At 35.0% G+C, this 15366-nt stretch overlaps 1 protein-coding gene across 1 annotated transcript in view; it reads right to left on the reverse strand.

The window, feature by feature from the left end:
• Positions 1-15366, reverse strand: part of LOC121864691 (actin-binding LIM protein 3-like) — a 149822-nt gene that overhangs the window by 21945 nt on the left and 112511 nt on the right. The window contains exons 11-15 of the mRNA XM_042363848.1: positions 13199-13394; positions 11855-12082; positions 7884-7999; positions 7456-7642; positions 7094-7213 (exon numbers count right to left, since the gene is read on the reverse strand). Coding sequence (XP_042219782.1) covers positions 7094-7213; positions 7456-7642; positions 7884-7999; positions 11855-12082; positions 13199-13394 — 847 coding nt within the window. The remainder of the gene's footprint in view (positions 1-7093; positions 7214-7455; positions 7643-7883; positions 8000-11854; positions 12083-13198; positions 13395-15366) is intronic.

Consider the following 15366-nt stretch of genomic DNA (forward strand, 5'->3'; position numbering starts at 1 on the left):
AAACTGCAGGTCTGTGTCTGCTTGTAATTGTCATCTGCTCTCCTGGGCTGATAATACTTATTTTTATTTATTTATTTATTTTTCATTATTCAGACCCTTTTAGTCACCAGAGGGCTTTCGATATGTGAGGTTCCACTGAATATGCTGCTGCCAAAATATATCCAAAATTCAAATTGCCGAGAACATACCTAAACAAAGGCTTAGGGATCAGAAGCTTTCCTTAATAAGCTGACAAAATGAGTTGGGGTGCCAAAGTGTTATTAAGGCTCTGAGCCTGTCACTTTGTCTGGTCATGAGTCCAAATGTACTTTCTCTTCTTTAACCAGGAAAACATCATGTCAGTGAAATGTAATATAATCAAATCTGAACATCAAGTAGAGATTATCCAAGTTTCATAAACATCAACAAATCACAACTCATTTGCATAAAGACTGAATCTCCAATCATTGCAATAGAAAGAGAAGAAAGAGCGCACATCTAATTAAATTATCAATACATTAGTTACTTACGATCATTCCAGCAGGGCCACCATTGCGTCCGGCTGCGGGTAGAGTGGACGACTTGAGTCCGTAACCTGGTTTAGGCTCCCCTCGAAGGGCTGATACAACTACGGGGTAGGGCAGTGGGGATAGGGACAAGGTAATTTGTGCCATGTTGGGACATATTTTCATGGGTTGGATTATCATTATTATTTTTTTGGGGGGGGTGGGATGGGGATGGTAGAGGATAGGAGTTTAGGAATGGGATTGAATTGGTTAAAATATTGATTCACAGCCCATATTGGGGTCAGTAATTTATTATTATTTTTTTTTATTATGGTCAAATATACAGTTAATAGGGTCACAACCAATAAGACTCAGGAATTAAGGTCATTTACAATGGTCAGGGTGGTGATGTGTAGGGTAAATTTGGTTTGGTCCGGGAAGAAAGTTGTTGTTGTTGTTGGGAATACAACCATTGTAAATATGATGTAGCGTAACACATCATGTAGTACAAAGCAGGTCAACCATATAACCACAAACAACCAACACCAATAATGAAACAATTGTCAAGTCCGTCACCAATTGAGTAAGTTTGGGAAGTTGGTGTCAGAGTTGGGTATTGGAGGTAATGGTGGAGGTAGGGGATGGCAAGGCAGGGAGGGCAGCAGCCAGGTTACAACGTATGTAAAGGGGGAGAGGGAGGGAGAGAACACAAAATATCCAGGTCAGTAAGAAAACATAAACATGCAAAACAAGACATAAACCAAATAAGATATGATCAGTAAAGCAAGCAAATATAACTTCATAGCATTACTTACATGTTATCACTAGTATCTCTCATACTATCTTAAGATGGTTAACTAACAAGATCATATATGGGTCAGGGGATCACTTTGTTGTATATATTATCATGATCTCAAACTGAAGTTTTCATACATGGGACAAGGGATCACTCAGTCACAATTATCTTCACATCACCATAGAATCATATAAGGGTCAAATTAACTTGATTGATCATACATGGATCAAGGGATCAGAATCACATGTATCTTCACATCATCTGAAGATGGTAAAATTAACTTGACTGATCATACATGGGTCAAAGGATTGAGTAAGTCTAGCTTATAATCTAGCCCTGGAAAGTTTTAGGAATCAGTAGGTGGATTTAGTAAAAAAACACAACAATGCACTACATCTATTTTTCACAAACTAGTTTAAAACTATGTGAATAAATTCTATAAAACACAAAAGACAAAGAATGTAATTAAAGATTAATATTCTCTGCCATGCATACCAATGAAATGAAACCTGAACATGTAATTATATAAAAACAATAACCAAGGAATTTTCATGTACAGTACAGTGATATCTCCGTTAGCCAGGACAATTGGTGCACAGCACTTCTAGGGATAAGAGATTTCTGGGTAACGAGATTATTCTCTCAAAGCCGGAAAAAATCCCTCATCCCCAGAATTTTCCGAGTATGTAATGTTAAAATATTCTCGGAAGTTTCAGAAATTGCGCATTACTGGCGGCCCCTAAATTCACGGGGGTTAAGTTCTCAAAATTGACGCGAATAGCCAAATCCCTGAATAACATTTGCAGAAGGAGGGGGGGTGTGTTACTTTTTACTATGTACAATGAAATTTATATTTCCTTTATGTGTTTGCCCTTAGGACAATTAATTCTTTTACCTGTAGCATTGTGTGTGTGTGTGTGTTGACATACACACACACACACACACACACACAAGACACATACAAATAAATAATAAATGGAAAATCCTCTCACAAATAATCAGAAACAAATTTATTAACAATGTGACAGTCTACCCTCAAGTCTGTGCTCTATTAATAAAGTTTTTTTTTTACGGGAATTAGCCAACCCGGGCACAGGTCAAACGACCCACAACGGAGCCTGGGGGCGAAAAAAAAGAACGGAAAGAAATTGAAAATATAGAAAAAAAGGTTATACTGTATTAATCTACACCACGAAGATGCCGGAAAACCAGCTTTTTAAAGTGAGACAGATTGTAAGAGCATGGAAACACAGAAGAAGGCAAAGCATTCCACAGTTTGGCTGTGTGAGGAAAGAAGGAGGTACTATAACGGGTTATTCTCGTGTGACCGATATCCACAGAGAAATGGTGGGCACCGCGGGCAAGACGTGTGTTACGAACCCACGGCCTTACCGGCGGTACACAGGATGCCAAATCCCCTGAACATTGCCCGTTAAAGTACCTGTAAAAGAGAGAGAGTGAAGCAACATTGCGGCGAAGAGAAAGGGGAGAGAGATTGTCGACTAAAGGAGGAGAGTTAATAAGACGAAATGCCTTTGATTCCACCCTATCTAATAGTTGGACAGAAGAGCCACCCCAGATATGAGAGCAGTACTCCAAGTTAGGACGAATGAATCCCTTATATACTTGGAGCAACTGCTCAGGAGTGAAGTAGCTGCGGCATCTGTATAGCATTCCCAACTTTCGGGAGGCAGCTTTAGTTATACTAAGGATGTGTGATTTCCAGGACATAATAGAGCACGAACTTGAGAGTAGACTGACACATTTTTAATAAATTTGTTTCTGATTATTTGTGAGAGGTTTATCCAATTATTATTTATTTGTATGTGTTTTGTGTGTGTGTCTACATACATACACATACTGTATTTACAATACAGGTAAAGAAAATTACTGTCTCTAGAACGAATGGCTCCCTGTCCCAGCCGCAAAAATGCCAGCAACTTTAAAACTACCCATCCAGAGTGTCATTCGCGAATAACCAAGAACTGCGAAGTAAAAATCTGCAAACTTGGGGGGCATAATGTACATCAACTCTTGAACCCGGAAAAATATCCCCCATCCCTGGAATTTTGCAGGTGCCGGAAAATTTTCTCTGAATTTCTGGAAAATGCGCCCGATTTTCATCTCTCAAACCCAAGGGGAAAAAATACTCCCCCATCCCTGGAATTTTCCATATAATGTGCCCCTCGGAAAATCATTCCCAAACCTGGAATTTTTCGGAAACTTCCTGTTTTGGGAACGATTTTCTGAGAAAATTTCAATTCTGACTATCAGAGAGTTACAGGTTTGAGGGATTCCGGTTAACGGAGATATTACTTTTGGGAAAGGCATCTGAAAGACTTACATGGAAGTGATAATGACTAATTTTACTTTAAATAAATATAAATTACAAGAAAATTATATATATATATATATATATATATATATATATATATATATATATATATATATATATATATATATATATATATATATATATATATATATATATATATATATATATATATATATATATATATATATATATATATATATATATATATATATATATATATATATATTTGATTTAACTTATTAAACTCTGTACATCCAGTATATATATATATATATATATATATATATATATATATATATATATATATATATATATATATGCTGGATGTGGTTTGGATTAAATCAATAAACTTTGGAATTATGAAAGTTAGCCCAGAAAAATTAACACTCTTGGGTTTGGGTATGACCTCTCCTGTGAGACTCTCGAGGTCTGGCCTGTTATTCACCTCACCACACGAGAAATAATGGTACAGAATGAGTCATAGCAAGCATGCAATTTGAGATGAAAAAGTAGGATTTTTTGCATTAGCATTGTAAGTAAATTATCTACAAACAGTTATATATATGAGCAATCATGATCAAATAATTATTTCTATATGTAAGTGCAAGTAGAACTAAAAAATTTTGTTTACGCTTAATGAAAATGTTTATTAGGTACAATACTGTAAATCACTTTATACCTTCATTATTTCATGTGATTGCAATATGAACCTTATTCCATTATAAAAGTGTACATATTTAGGAAAAATTTGTCATAAAAGAAAAGTTATGAAAAATTAATACATATTTCGTTTGGGAGAGGCCTCAGTAGGCACCACACTATCACCATACGCAATTTTGCGTATGAAAACCCAACGAGTGTTAAAATGCTAAACAATTTTTAAATGCTAGTAAATATTCTAAAATTCTATGAACACATTACTGGAAATTAAATAGGCCATGCAAAAAAAAAAAAATAAATAAATAAATAAATAATAATGGTTGGTATATAAATTACAAAATATGATTAAACTGTTAAAAAGGAACTGAAAACTGAAGCACGCTGGGACAAGTGCTGCGTGGTCAGATGTGTGATGCAATTAGTAATAAACAACAACTTATGTACATTATGATAAAGAATGTGTTCCTTACACAAGGTTTTTGTTTCATTTTGCTCTAAAACTTAAAATAGAAAAAGTTATTTTCAAGTACAACATAAGTCGAGTGTGTTTTCACTTATTGCATCAGTGTATACTGTACAGTACTAGTATGTGGGAAGGACCAGGTAAATGGAGGGGAGGGGAAGCACACTGAACACACTGAGTCAAAAGGCATTGCTTACAAACCCTATACTGCTGGTTCACATTAACCGCTGTCACAACCCATACCTCACATTTTATTCAAGAACTGTTTGTTAACGAGAGAAAATTACTCAATTTGTTAACAAAAACTAAAAATCTTACAATAAAACTTCTTAAAATTAACTTAGTATAAAAAATATGTAAATTTTACATACAGTTTATATATAATACCCAGTGATTATATAAGTAAACAAACTACATGTTTATTATCATTATTATAAAAATATATCAGTCCATTAGATATATATTGTAATAATTTGGTATGGAAGATTTTATGAAAATAAAATCCAAGTCTAATAACAATGGCAATTAAAACAAAATTTATTTCCACCATCAATGGTCATCCTGCTGTAAAGTGAGAGGTAGAAAACAACACAGATGGCTACATAAAACATCTTCCCAACCTGAACACACAGGAGTGATATCAGGAGTTAAAGATGTTTAACTAAATGTCATCAGCAAAGAGTCTGACATTTGGTAACTTGAACACAAACATCCTGAATCACCTACACTCATCTTGCCTCACTCATCCACAGGGGGAGAAACTCAATGTTACCATTTGTTTCAAGAAATGATGCCCTGACATAATTGTCTTAGAACTCACAATCCAAAGAGAATTTGGTAAAGAAGTTTTTGACAAGATTTTTACTGTTAATTTTAATGTATAAATTCAACTCTGGTGTTGGAAAATTGGAAATGAGATGGAGAGCTTTTGAAAATAGTGGTCTAAATTGCTAAAGTGCAACAAAGTTCCTCAGTGTTTGATTGACTACGAGTCCATGGGACTACACAGTATACTACTTCTGACTGGAAATGAAACTAGCAAACAAATTCTACCAAACAAACAATAAAATGATCCAAGACCATCAGGCTGGATTTAATTAGTTTATTTTGCTTATTGCCAGAAGTAACTTAGTCCCATGGTCCCTGATCCAAGTGTAAACAGATGTGACCATGCCTTGTGTGAGCATTTGGTTCTCTATTTTCTTTAGTTCACACATAATTTTTCTCCTTTTTATAATAACAAATTAATATCCTAGGCATTAAAAAGGAACACATCAGGAACAAATTCAACAAAAAAATATTAAGAAAGAAAGTCACATTCCTTCCCTACATCTTAACCATAAATTTAACTCAAGTCACACTTTTAAAACTTGAGTGAACTAAAATGTTCAAATTCCTCATCTATAGAGATCTGTCACCTTCAGAGGTACTCAAGGACAGTAATGTATGTGAGAACAATGACCTTTAACAGTATAGTACAGTAAACCCCGTATATTGTGGCACAATAGTAAATCCTGATCATTTATTCCCAAATCCCGGTTGGGTAGGAATGGATACAGACAAGCCCTGATGCCCAACTACATAAGGACATTTAATTGTGATATGGGAGGCAGTGGCATATTGTTGTTATGGGTGGTGGTGTAGGTAGTAGCCTAAAAATGATTTGTGGGTGGTGGTAGAGGTAGTAACCAGCAACCTGTGGTGTAATGGTCTAAACAGAAACAGACAGACTTAATGTAATATGGAGTACATTTATTTAATTGTATTGTATGGAGACTCATAAAAATAAAATCAGCAACAGCATTATTTCAGTTTACACAATACTGTACTGTATAATATACCAACATAAAATGTAATTTCAAAAATTTATTCAATGACAGATTTTATTCTTGTTCAAAATTATAATAAAAAAGCCGTTTTTTCAATAACGAAGGACGCCTCAACCAAGTCCATGTGAGGCCCCCTTTGATTGTCTTGTAAGCCCATATGGAAGAAGTCCACCTGTTATACCAAATCTAAAGAAAATCTGAATATTTAGGGAGTTAAAATTTGAGTTGGAGAGCTGTGATTGTGTATGTCACAGCTACAGGTAACAATGGCTAAGGAAAGGTTATATATTCAGGGAGTAACAGTGATGGCCTCGCTGGCCTGCCATAACCGGCAGTAACTTAAACACTCCTCTGTAATATTGGTATAAAAATCCATTCCCTTATTAGTTTGTTGTGAACTACTGAATCATGATACTCATGGTCACAATGTAGTGGGGGTTTACTGTACATAATTGTATCTGATAGTTTCTTGTATAAAAAAAGTCCTACAGTAGAAGCAGTAGTGAGGAGAGGCTCAATACATACCGTTATATGAGGGTATAGTGGCTGAGGATCTCCCAGTGGAACATCGATATGATGAACCTCGGTCAAATTCATCATCTTCAGGACCCCAAGGTCGGCTGTGGTCTGTCATTCGAGAAGGTGCTGCCAAGATTTAATATAAATTATTTAATATTTTGAAGTTTCAGTAACCTGTGAAACAAGTTTTATTAAATGGTAAGGTTCTTGACCACAACTTTGTCTATAACAAAAAGTATTTTCACTGCTGTGAATTTTTATCAAATAAAAAATCTTAGTCCATTCATATCATGTGTATGCATACAGGATCTCTAAACAAGAATATTATACACTACTGCCCATAACTGATGTGAAAATCATTGACTCACATGCATTAAGAGATGACCCAAAGCGCAATTTGTATCCAGGCTCCCGATCAGCAGCTGGTGTCCGTGAGGCATTACGAGGGTCAAGGTGAGTGGCTTTCCATGCTCGGATCTTTTCTCTCTCTTTCACTTGTTGAAGGAATACTTTGCCAATGCCAGTTGCAATCTTACTTAGTTCTACTTCCTCTCTCTGTTAATCAGAAATAGTGTTCATGTAAACATCTTTTTCTCATAAAGATATTAGTATTTTCAATGTTGTATTGCACTTAAATACAAACTGGAAACAAATATTTGAGTTGTACTGTGTTACTGAACTTTTAGATACTATGGGATTTAAAAAAAAAAATTCAAATACAGTAAATACATTTTCATTTCTAGATACTGTACTGCATTTCATCTTTGTTCCTGGAAGAATGCAGTAGTATTCCTACCTTCAATTTAGGATCTTCAACAACAGAATCTTCTTCCAATTCTGTGCCTTCATCCGTCTCATCGATGCTAACAGCTTTATTACTGCCTGACCACCTTCGCCGCCGCTCTGAAACATCTGCCAGTGAGGCCAGGGCCACACCCATCATGATGGTTAGTTCATAACATGTAAGCATAACACATGCAAACAGCGGCTGTGGCTTTCCAAGTAAAGCACTTCGGGAAAGAGGAAAACTACAACCAAAATTCTTCTCAAGTACCACTCAGGGGGTTACTGGTATATTAACTAGAGAATGTGATAAGGCGCAAGTATAACTTTATTAAATTTGAATCACCAGATGCAAAAAAATCATTCAATGTACTGTAATAACTTTAAATATTAATGTATCTCATATTGTTAGTAATAATCATACCATGATCATAGTCTGTACCTGAAAATATAATTTGACAAGCAAAGATTCTATCAAAAACATCAATTTATGAGGGGAAGAATAGAGATGAAAAACAATTTTGACAAAACAACGAATCAAAAACAGACATTCCAAGAAAAACTTTAAAGAAGATTAAGAGAGGGAAGGAAAGACAAAATACGGTACAGTACAGCATAGCACAGTATAGAGATTAGAGGGAGAGAATATGAGGGAGAGACCACCAAGACTGACAAAAAGGGGAAGCTGCTAAAACATATAAGATTTACCAACTGATCTATACACAGACTTACAGACACATTTACCAACACAAGAAGAAAACTACAAGTTACTTGTATGCTTCACCCGTGGAGAAATAACCTTATCTCCACCACAGAATGAAATTATATCACATATTGAAATGTCAGTACACTACAGACAAATTTTGCCGAGTTCCATTGAATTCAATCTAAGAATGTTATATTATTTGGATGTGGTAGAAGAATGGGCGAGTCACTGGCAAAGACTTGCTGCAGTAATAAAAATCTAATAAACTAGTTTTACACAAATAATCACTCACTGATCCTTACAAAACTGGTAACCAGAATATGACCAAGGTGTGTTTTATGCATTTTCAAATAACTATAATCTGTTTAATGACACTGAAACCCAATAGGGACTTCTCTAACACATGAAATAAATACTGAGATTGTAATCAGCATTAACTGTAAATAATGAAACCAAGTAAAGTACATGTAAATTAATCTTAGTAAAGATTTTTTTGTAAACTTGTGCTAAAAAGTGTTTGTAAGAAATGAATATAATTTTTAAATATTTACAATTAGTATACATTTAGTGACTGTATTTAAATAACAGATGTATACATTCAAACAAAGGAATACCATTGTTGAAAAAAAAATCCACACAAATTAATAGGTACAGTATGGTACAGTATATAATATTTCATCCCTTGAGTGGTATTCAGATTTGACACTAAAACCAACAAATCAGCCATTACTAATTGTTTTCATACACACAATGGATTTCCAATAATTTTTCTGAGGGAGAAATACATCACTTATACTGTGAAAGATTCAACCCAGTGGCAGGATGCTAGATCACTGAACAGTTATTCCACCAATATTATCATTATACGTATTCAACTATCAGTAACTGCACCCACTAGTGTATTCATTTATTGGTATGTGCACAAGGAGGGAATTGAGTCCTCCACTCTGGTTAGGAATACAACCTGTGACTGTTCCTATTTTGTAGCAGTGTCTTTCCAAACAAGGCAGCTCTGTCTTGACTGTATCAAAGTGGGTTTTTTATACACTGTGAATAATATTTTGTACATTCCATGACTAAACCTTCATATTTTCAGTTAAGAATGACAGGTTAGAACAAGAGGTAAAAGCTGATAAGTTGACAATAAAAAACAAAACAAAGTAACCTGGTTAAGAATCCCAAGCTAAAAATAAGATACAGTATAAAAAAATGCTATTCCAAAAGCTTTGCCAACAGTGGCAGGGGCAGATTTAGAATAAATCAAAAGGTTTATATTAATTAAAAAAATATAAAAGAAACCATTAAGGACTGAAAATACCAACAAGGAAAAACATTAATAAAATGCATGAGAAATTCCAATGGAGCCACAATAATGTATGTTGGGATACAGAATGTTTGTAACCTGCTCAGGAACACCACTACAAAAGTTTACTATACAAAAATACAACATACAGTATACAGTACAAGGATGGAGGGTGAAATACAAAAAAAAGCATTGCTGTATCAACCCACATATCAAAGAGGTTCACAATTTTCTTCATTACAAAAACTTCTTTTCATCTGTTTCAGGTTATATGAAGTTACAAAAGCATGATGGGATATCTATTACAAGTTGTCATTATGTATGATCTGAGGACACCTTACTAATTACTCCCCTCAAACATCTTTGAAACCATAAAGCAGTAGCATAATTGAAATATGTCTAAATTTTATAATAAAAAATTAAGTACCCTGTACTGTGTAATGTAATTCATATTCTATGCCTCAAATACACAGACTATTAAAGCTAGCTGTTATGGTATTTGTTAGTTATATATTTCATCTTTCTAAACATATTAATGCAGCATCTCCACACCAGCTTTGTTTCCCACTAGACAATGCACTTCTGTAATATGTCAATTGTATGCTTAACAATATTTTTAATTTGTCTTTAATTAAATTTGGGCACAATGCTGAAAACATTAATTTCTTATTATTTCTCTGACATAATATCTCATTGAAGTAAAAGTCTTTGATATGTGAGCAGAGGGAAATAAGCAATCCGAATACCAAATATAGCATTACCCAACTGAAAATGCTAAGAGGCTTAAGTATGATGGGCAGTAACCAACACTACCCAGAGGAAACAAGTGGAAAGCTACACACCGCATAAGGGACAGGAATTGGTTATGCAGAGTTTGAGGGACACAATCTTAAATGCACATTCTTTACTCACACGGGGAACTCCATTGCACAACTTGATGCTTATCTTTAGGTTCAAAAGTCTTGAGTAAATCTTCATTATATGTTTTCCTGTATTAACAACTGCAACTATTGTAGCATCTTAAATGTACAACAGAATCTTAACTATCCACACATTATCTACTGTAACTTCAAGATTCATCATACAGTATATAGTTTTTATCTTGAATGTACAGACTGTATGTGAGCAAGAGGATAATATAAATATAAACTCCAGTGAGAAATGGTGTTACATGGAAACATTATCATCGTTTTACTGCCATTTGCCTTGCTTCTGTGGGTTGGCCATGATTACCTGATGGCAGTAACTTGTCAACAATTGATGGTGTACAGTGGAAGCTTTTGCAACTAATAATCCAAACAGATAAACCAGAGATAATACTGTACACCTTCATTATATTCCTATGGTTGTGCTTTATGTACAACACCAAGTGTAATAAAACAATGTAAAACTAATGTATTTTGTATTGCTTAAAAAAAGACAGGAATAAAATTGTAGTTACAATTAATGTAATCTATGGATGAAAATACATATACTGTACTGTAATACCATTTTCATGGATTCAAAATTATTATGACCACCATAACTAGTGCAACAGAACCCATTTCAAGTGAAAAATATAAAGATTTCACACATGGAAATTGGTTGATCCATATAGTCTGCATAACCAAGGTTTTACTGTGTGGGGGTAGTAGAGTTTCTGTTGTACAGTAGTTACTATACTGTACAAATATTAACTAATCACATCTTTTCTCTCATTTACCTAATTCGGGATTTTTTCTGCAATTAATGATTCTTCCCTAAACAGCAATGGCAATCATATAAAATTAAATGAATGTAAGAAATAGGAATCCAAATAGTAATAAAATGCAGCATTTACAATATTGATGACTAAAACCACAGAATAACTGACTTTACCATAGTATTCAGTACCAGTCATTGGTTACCTATAATAAATCTAAAAACTTCAGTGGGATAATGGGTCCCTTCCAAAAGAGAAAAAAAAGTTATCTGGTATTACAAACTATTGTCTTACCAGGATCAGTGTAGGGATAGGGCGGGGCAGGAAAATCATCTCTCTCGATTCGTGAAACATCTCCAGAACTTGGCTTCCGTCCCCCGGGATAATGAGAAAGTATTATAGGTTCCTCATTGTTCATGTGAGGAGATTTAGGTCTTGGTGTTTCTGACTGCATCTGATCCACCAGAACTCGCATACCTAATCTGCTAGACGTCTTGGGCAGTGACAGTTTTCGACTATCCGCTGGAGAGTAAAGATAGAAAATATTAAGAGAGTCAGGATCCGGTTAAATGTTTCCTTAGAAGTGCTAATAATGATAGGCAATGAACTTAAGCTCATTGTTCTATTATTATGATACCGTAGTAAGTTGAGTGCTGTTGTCTATTATAGAATCCAGGAAATTTACCATCATTCACTAATTTATGTTCGCTGAATTTACTTTAACATGAGTGAGGTATAGTACGGTGACAGTGTCGGGAGTCGAGCAAAATACAGTACAAGTACAGTAATTTGATCTGATGGTCTCTTCTCCTTAACTGAGGCCAATTTCTCTTTGGTTTCATCAACAGCACAGTACACTCTATGGTCTTCTATAAACAGTTGTTGGTGTTTTTCTATATCCAAGACAGTTGACACAATTTAGGAGAAATCTAAGAATAATTCTGCATTATTCCAGTTTGCATTACTATACAGGGTATTTGTTATTGCAGTAGTATATTTAAACTATTCTCTAAATCCCATTGTAAGTACCTTAAGATCTTGTTTGATTCTTCATAAAACAAGAGCAGCCACCATTCTACACACCACTCAGTTTGTGCTTGTTTTTGATTACTGCTTTCAGAATAAAGATATGTACTGTAAAGACTTGATGAAAAAGAAGATTGAAGTAACAGTTCTTTATGCCATTCTGCTAAATGCCTTCATAAGCACATATAGTAAAACACATCACCAGGAATAATTCAATAAAAAAATCAAGTCCTATAAGAGTGTTTTAAAAAATGTACCCGGGATACATATGCTGTCGTACTGACTTTCACGGGTATTGCCTGAAAGCTTTTATCAAAACAGCAATATTGTCCTCACTTGTTGATGTGTGAGGTCTCCCACAAGTTAGCATTGTGCATGTACTGTATATATTCCTAGAACACCTGACACAATATATAAAGTGACACAAGGAGAAAAACTAAACTCGAGCCAACAAGTGACTAACCACGTGCAATATAACAGGAATATACTTTACCTTAATATATATAACGAGTAACCTTGCAATTCTAAACAAGGACAAGCTAAAAAATAAGCCTCCAAGATTATTTTTTGAGACCCATTACAAGTGTTCACCGGACAAATGAATGAACTTACTCGGCGGACGGTGGAAGTGCGGAGACTTGGGAGGAGGACGGTCGTAAGGGTCCAATGGGCGCTTGAGGTACCCTTGTGAAGGCTCAGCAGCAAGATAGGAATAGGTATAGATGCGTGTGATGTCAATAGGGCTTTGAGAGGATTTGTACTCCCGTAGGATCAAGCCAGGAGAGCATGTGCGATATGGACCTGAGAACTGGGGTAGAGATTGACGTAAATTCACTATAAATATCATATCATAAAAAATTACCTACCTTATTTTAGAGATGAATATAATAGTAATGTTATTTCTTCATAATTTAACCTACTCCGCAGATAAAAAACTCAAAAGCAAGCTTGATCTTACATTCAATTATGTTTACATTTTCCACTAAACAAAAATCCAAACACAAAACCCATTATCATGTTATTCCATAATATGCAGCAAACAAATCATAAAATTCATCTAAATATACACAAGGACAAACATTTAGTTTACATGTACTGTATGTATTTACTTTAGATTAATAAAAAAAAAAAAAATACAGTAAAAACCTCGAGTACCAGGCCACCTGAGTAAAGACACGAATCTTGGAAAAAAAATATTAAAATGTTAAAATAAATATCTTACAGGTCATTGTTATTGTTGTGGAGCGATATGGTATGGACCACGTGGTTTCACCAGCCAGCCTGCATCACATCAACACAGCTGAGCTGCACTCAGTCTACACATGGCTATTACTCGGTGCAGACGTGCCTGTTCTCTCGTGACATATAAATAACACACATTGTGAGAACAATGTCTAACCAAGTATGTTCGGGTAGGACCCCAAAGAGCAGAAAGCGTCTTACCATGAAGGATAAACTTGAAATGCTAGCCATGGTCGACAATAAACACAGTTCCCAAGATAATGAAGAAATTTGGAATTCTGAATTTACTGAAACCATATCATAAAGCATGACCCACTTAATCCCCACTTAAAGTGAAAGAATGTCCTATTCATGCCTGCACTACACACACACACATTGCCAGGCAGCTGTGGCCTTGAGATGACTATGCATGTTACCACAGATTCATGTAATGAAACTGTAAAGGTTGTGGGAAAAATCATTTCAGTACTGCACTCTAATGTGACTTAGAAATAAAGGAAATACAGTATAATATAAAACTATAAAAAAATAAAAATAAAAATGAAGAGCGTGAGTGAGAACAGCTTTCTGTGTGGGAGGTGAACATATGTATGGATGCATCACTCTCTCTAATGTGATGTCACGGCATACACAGCGTAGCAGCCACATCTCTCAAGTCAGCTGGCTGGATAAACTCGTCAACTCTTGGCATCACCCATAGGATGGTTCAAGGACTGAAGTACTTTAATTTTTTATTATTGCAATTTTGGCTCATTTTTGGAGTTGGCAAAATATAGAAACACGAAGGATTGGAACCTATTCCCTTTAACTCAATGTTAAGTCTACCTATAACAACATAGTTCCTGAGAATGAAGTGGATTTCATGAACATATCTATTTCATTGCCAGCGGTATACTGTAAACATTCACAAAATCCACTTTATCTCACTGCACAAGGCTGTCTATGCCACAAACATATGTACACTGGGATTTGGGAACCTAAACAAATCTTTGCAGCTCTGAAAACTTCTAGAATCTAGAACCTCGCCTACATCTATTAACACTTATACAGTGATCCCTCGGTTAACGAGCGCCTCGGTTAACGAGATTTCATTTTACGAATTACCTTCCATAAGATTCTTAACTTCGGTTAACGAGCAATCCCACGATTAACCAGTTTTTAAAGAGCGCCCCTCCACATGTTTTTGCTTGCATTTGGCAGTCCACCAGCTGTAGTATTAGTCTGCCAATACAGTAATCGGTTCTAGGGCTTAAATTCCTTACTATTTTAGTAAATATCAAGAGGTTTGTACTATTCAATAATTTTAAGTCATATTAAAATTTTTAGTCATTTTAACAATTATTTAACATAATTTAAGTACAAGGAAACTAGTTTTTAGCATGCCAAACAGCCTGTCAACACACCATACAGGCGTCAGTCTCTGTCTTTTCAGTGGAGGTAACATCTTGCTTCAGACTCTCTTCAACATAAATGCTTTTTTTCTGTGTTTCCAAGCAAATTATTGGTCAATTTGAAATTTATTTTACATATTGATAATA

Source organism: Homarus americanus, unplaced genomic scaffold (genome assembly GCF_018991925.1).
Source record: "Homarus americanus isolate GMGI-L3 unplaced genomic scaffold, GMGI_Hamer_2.0 scaffold57965, whole genome shotgun sequence".
Lineage (NCBI taxonomy): Eukaryota > Metazoa > Arthropoda > Malacostraca > Decapoda > Nephropidae > Homarus > Homarus americanus.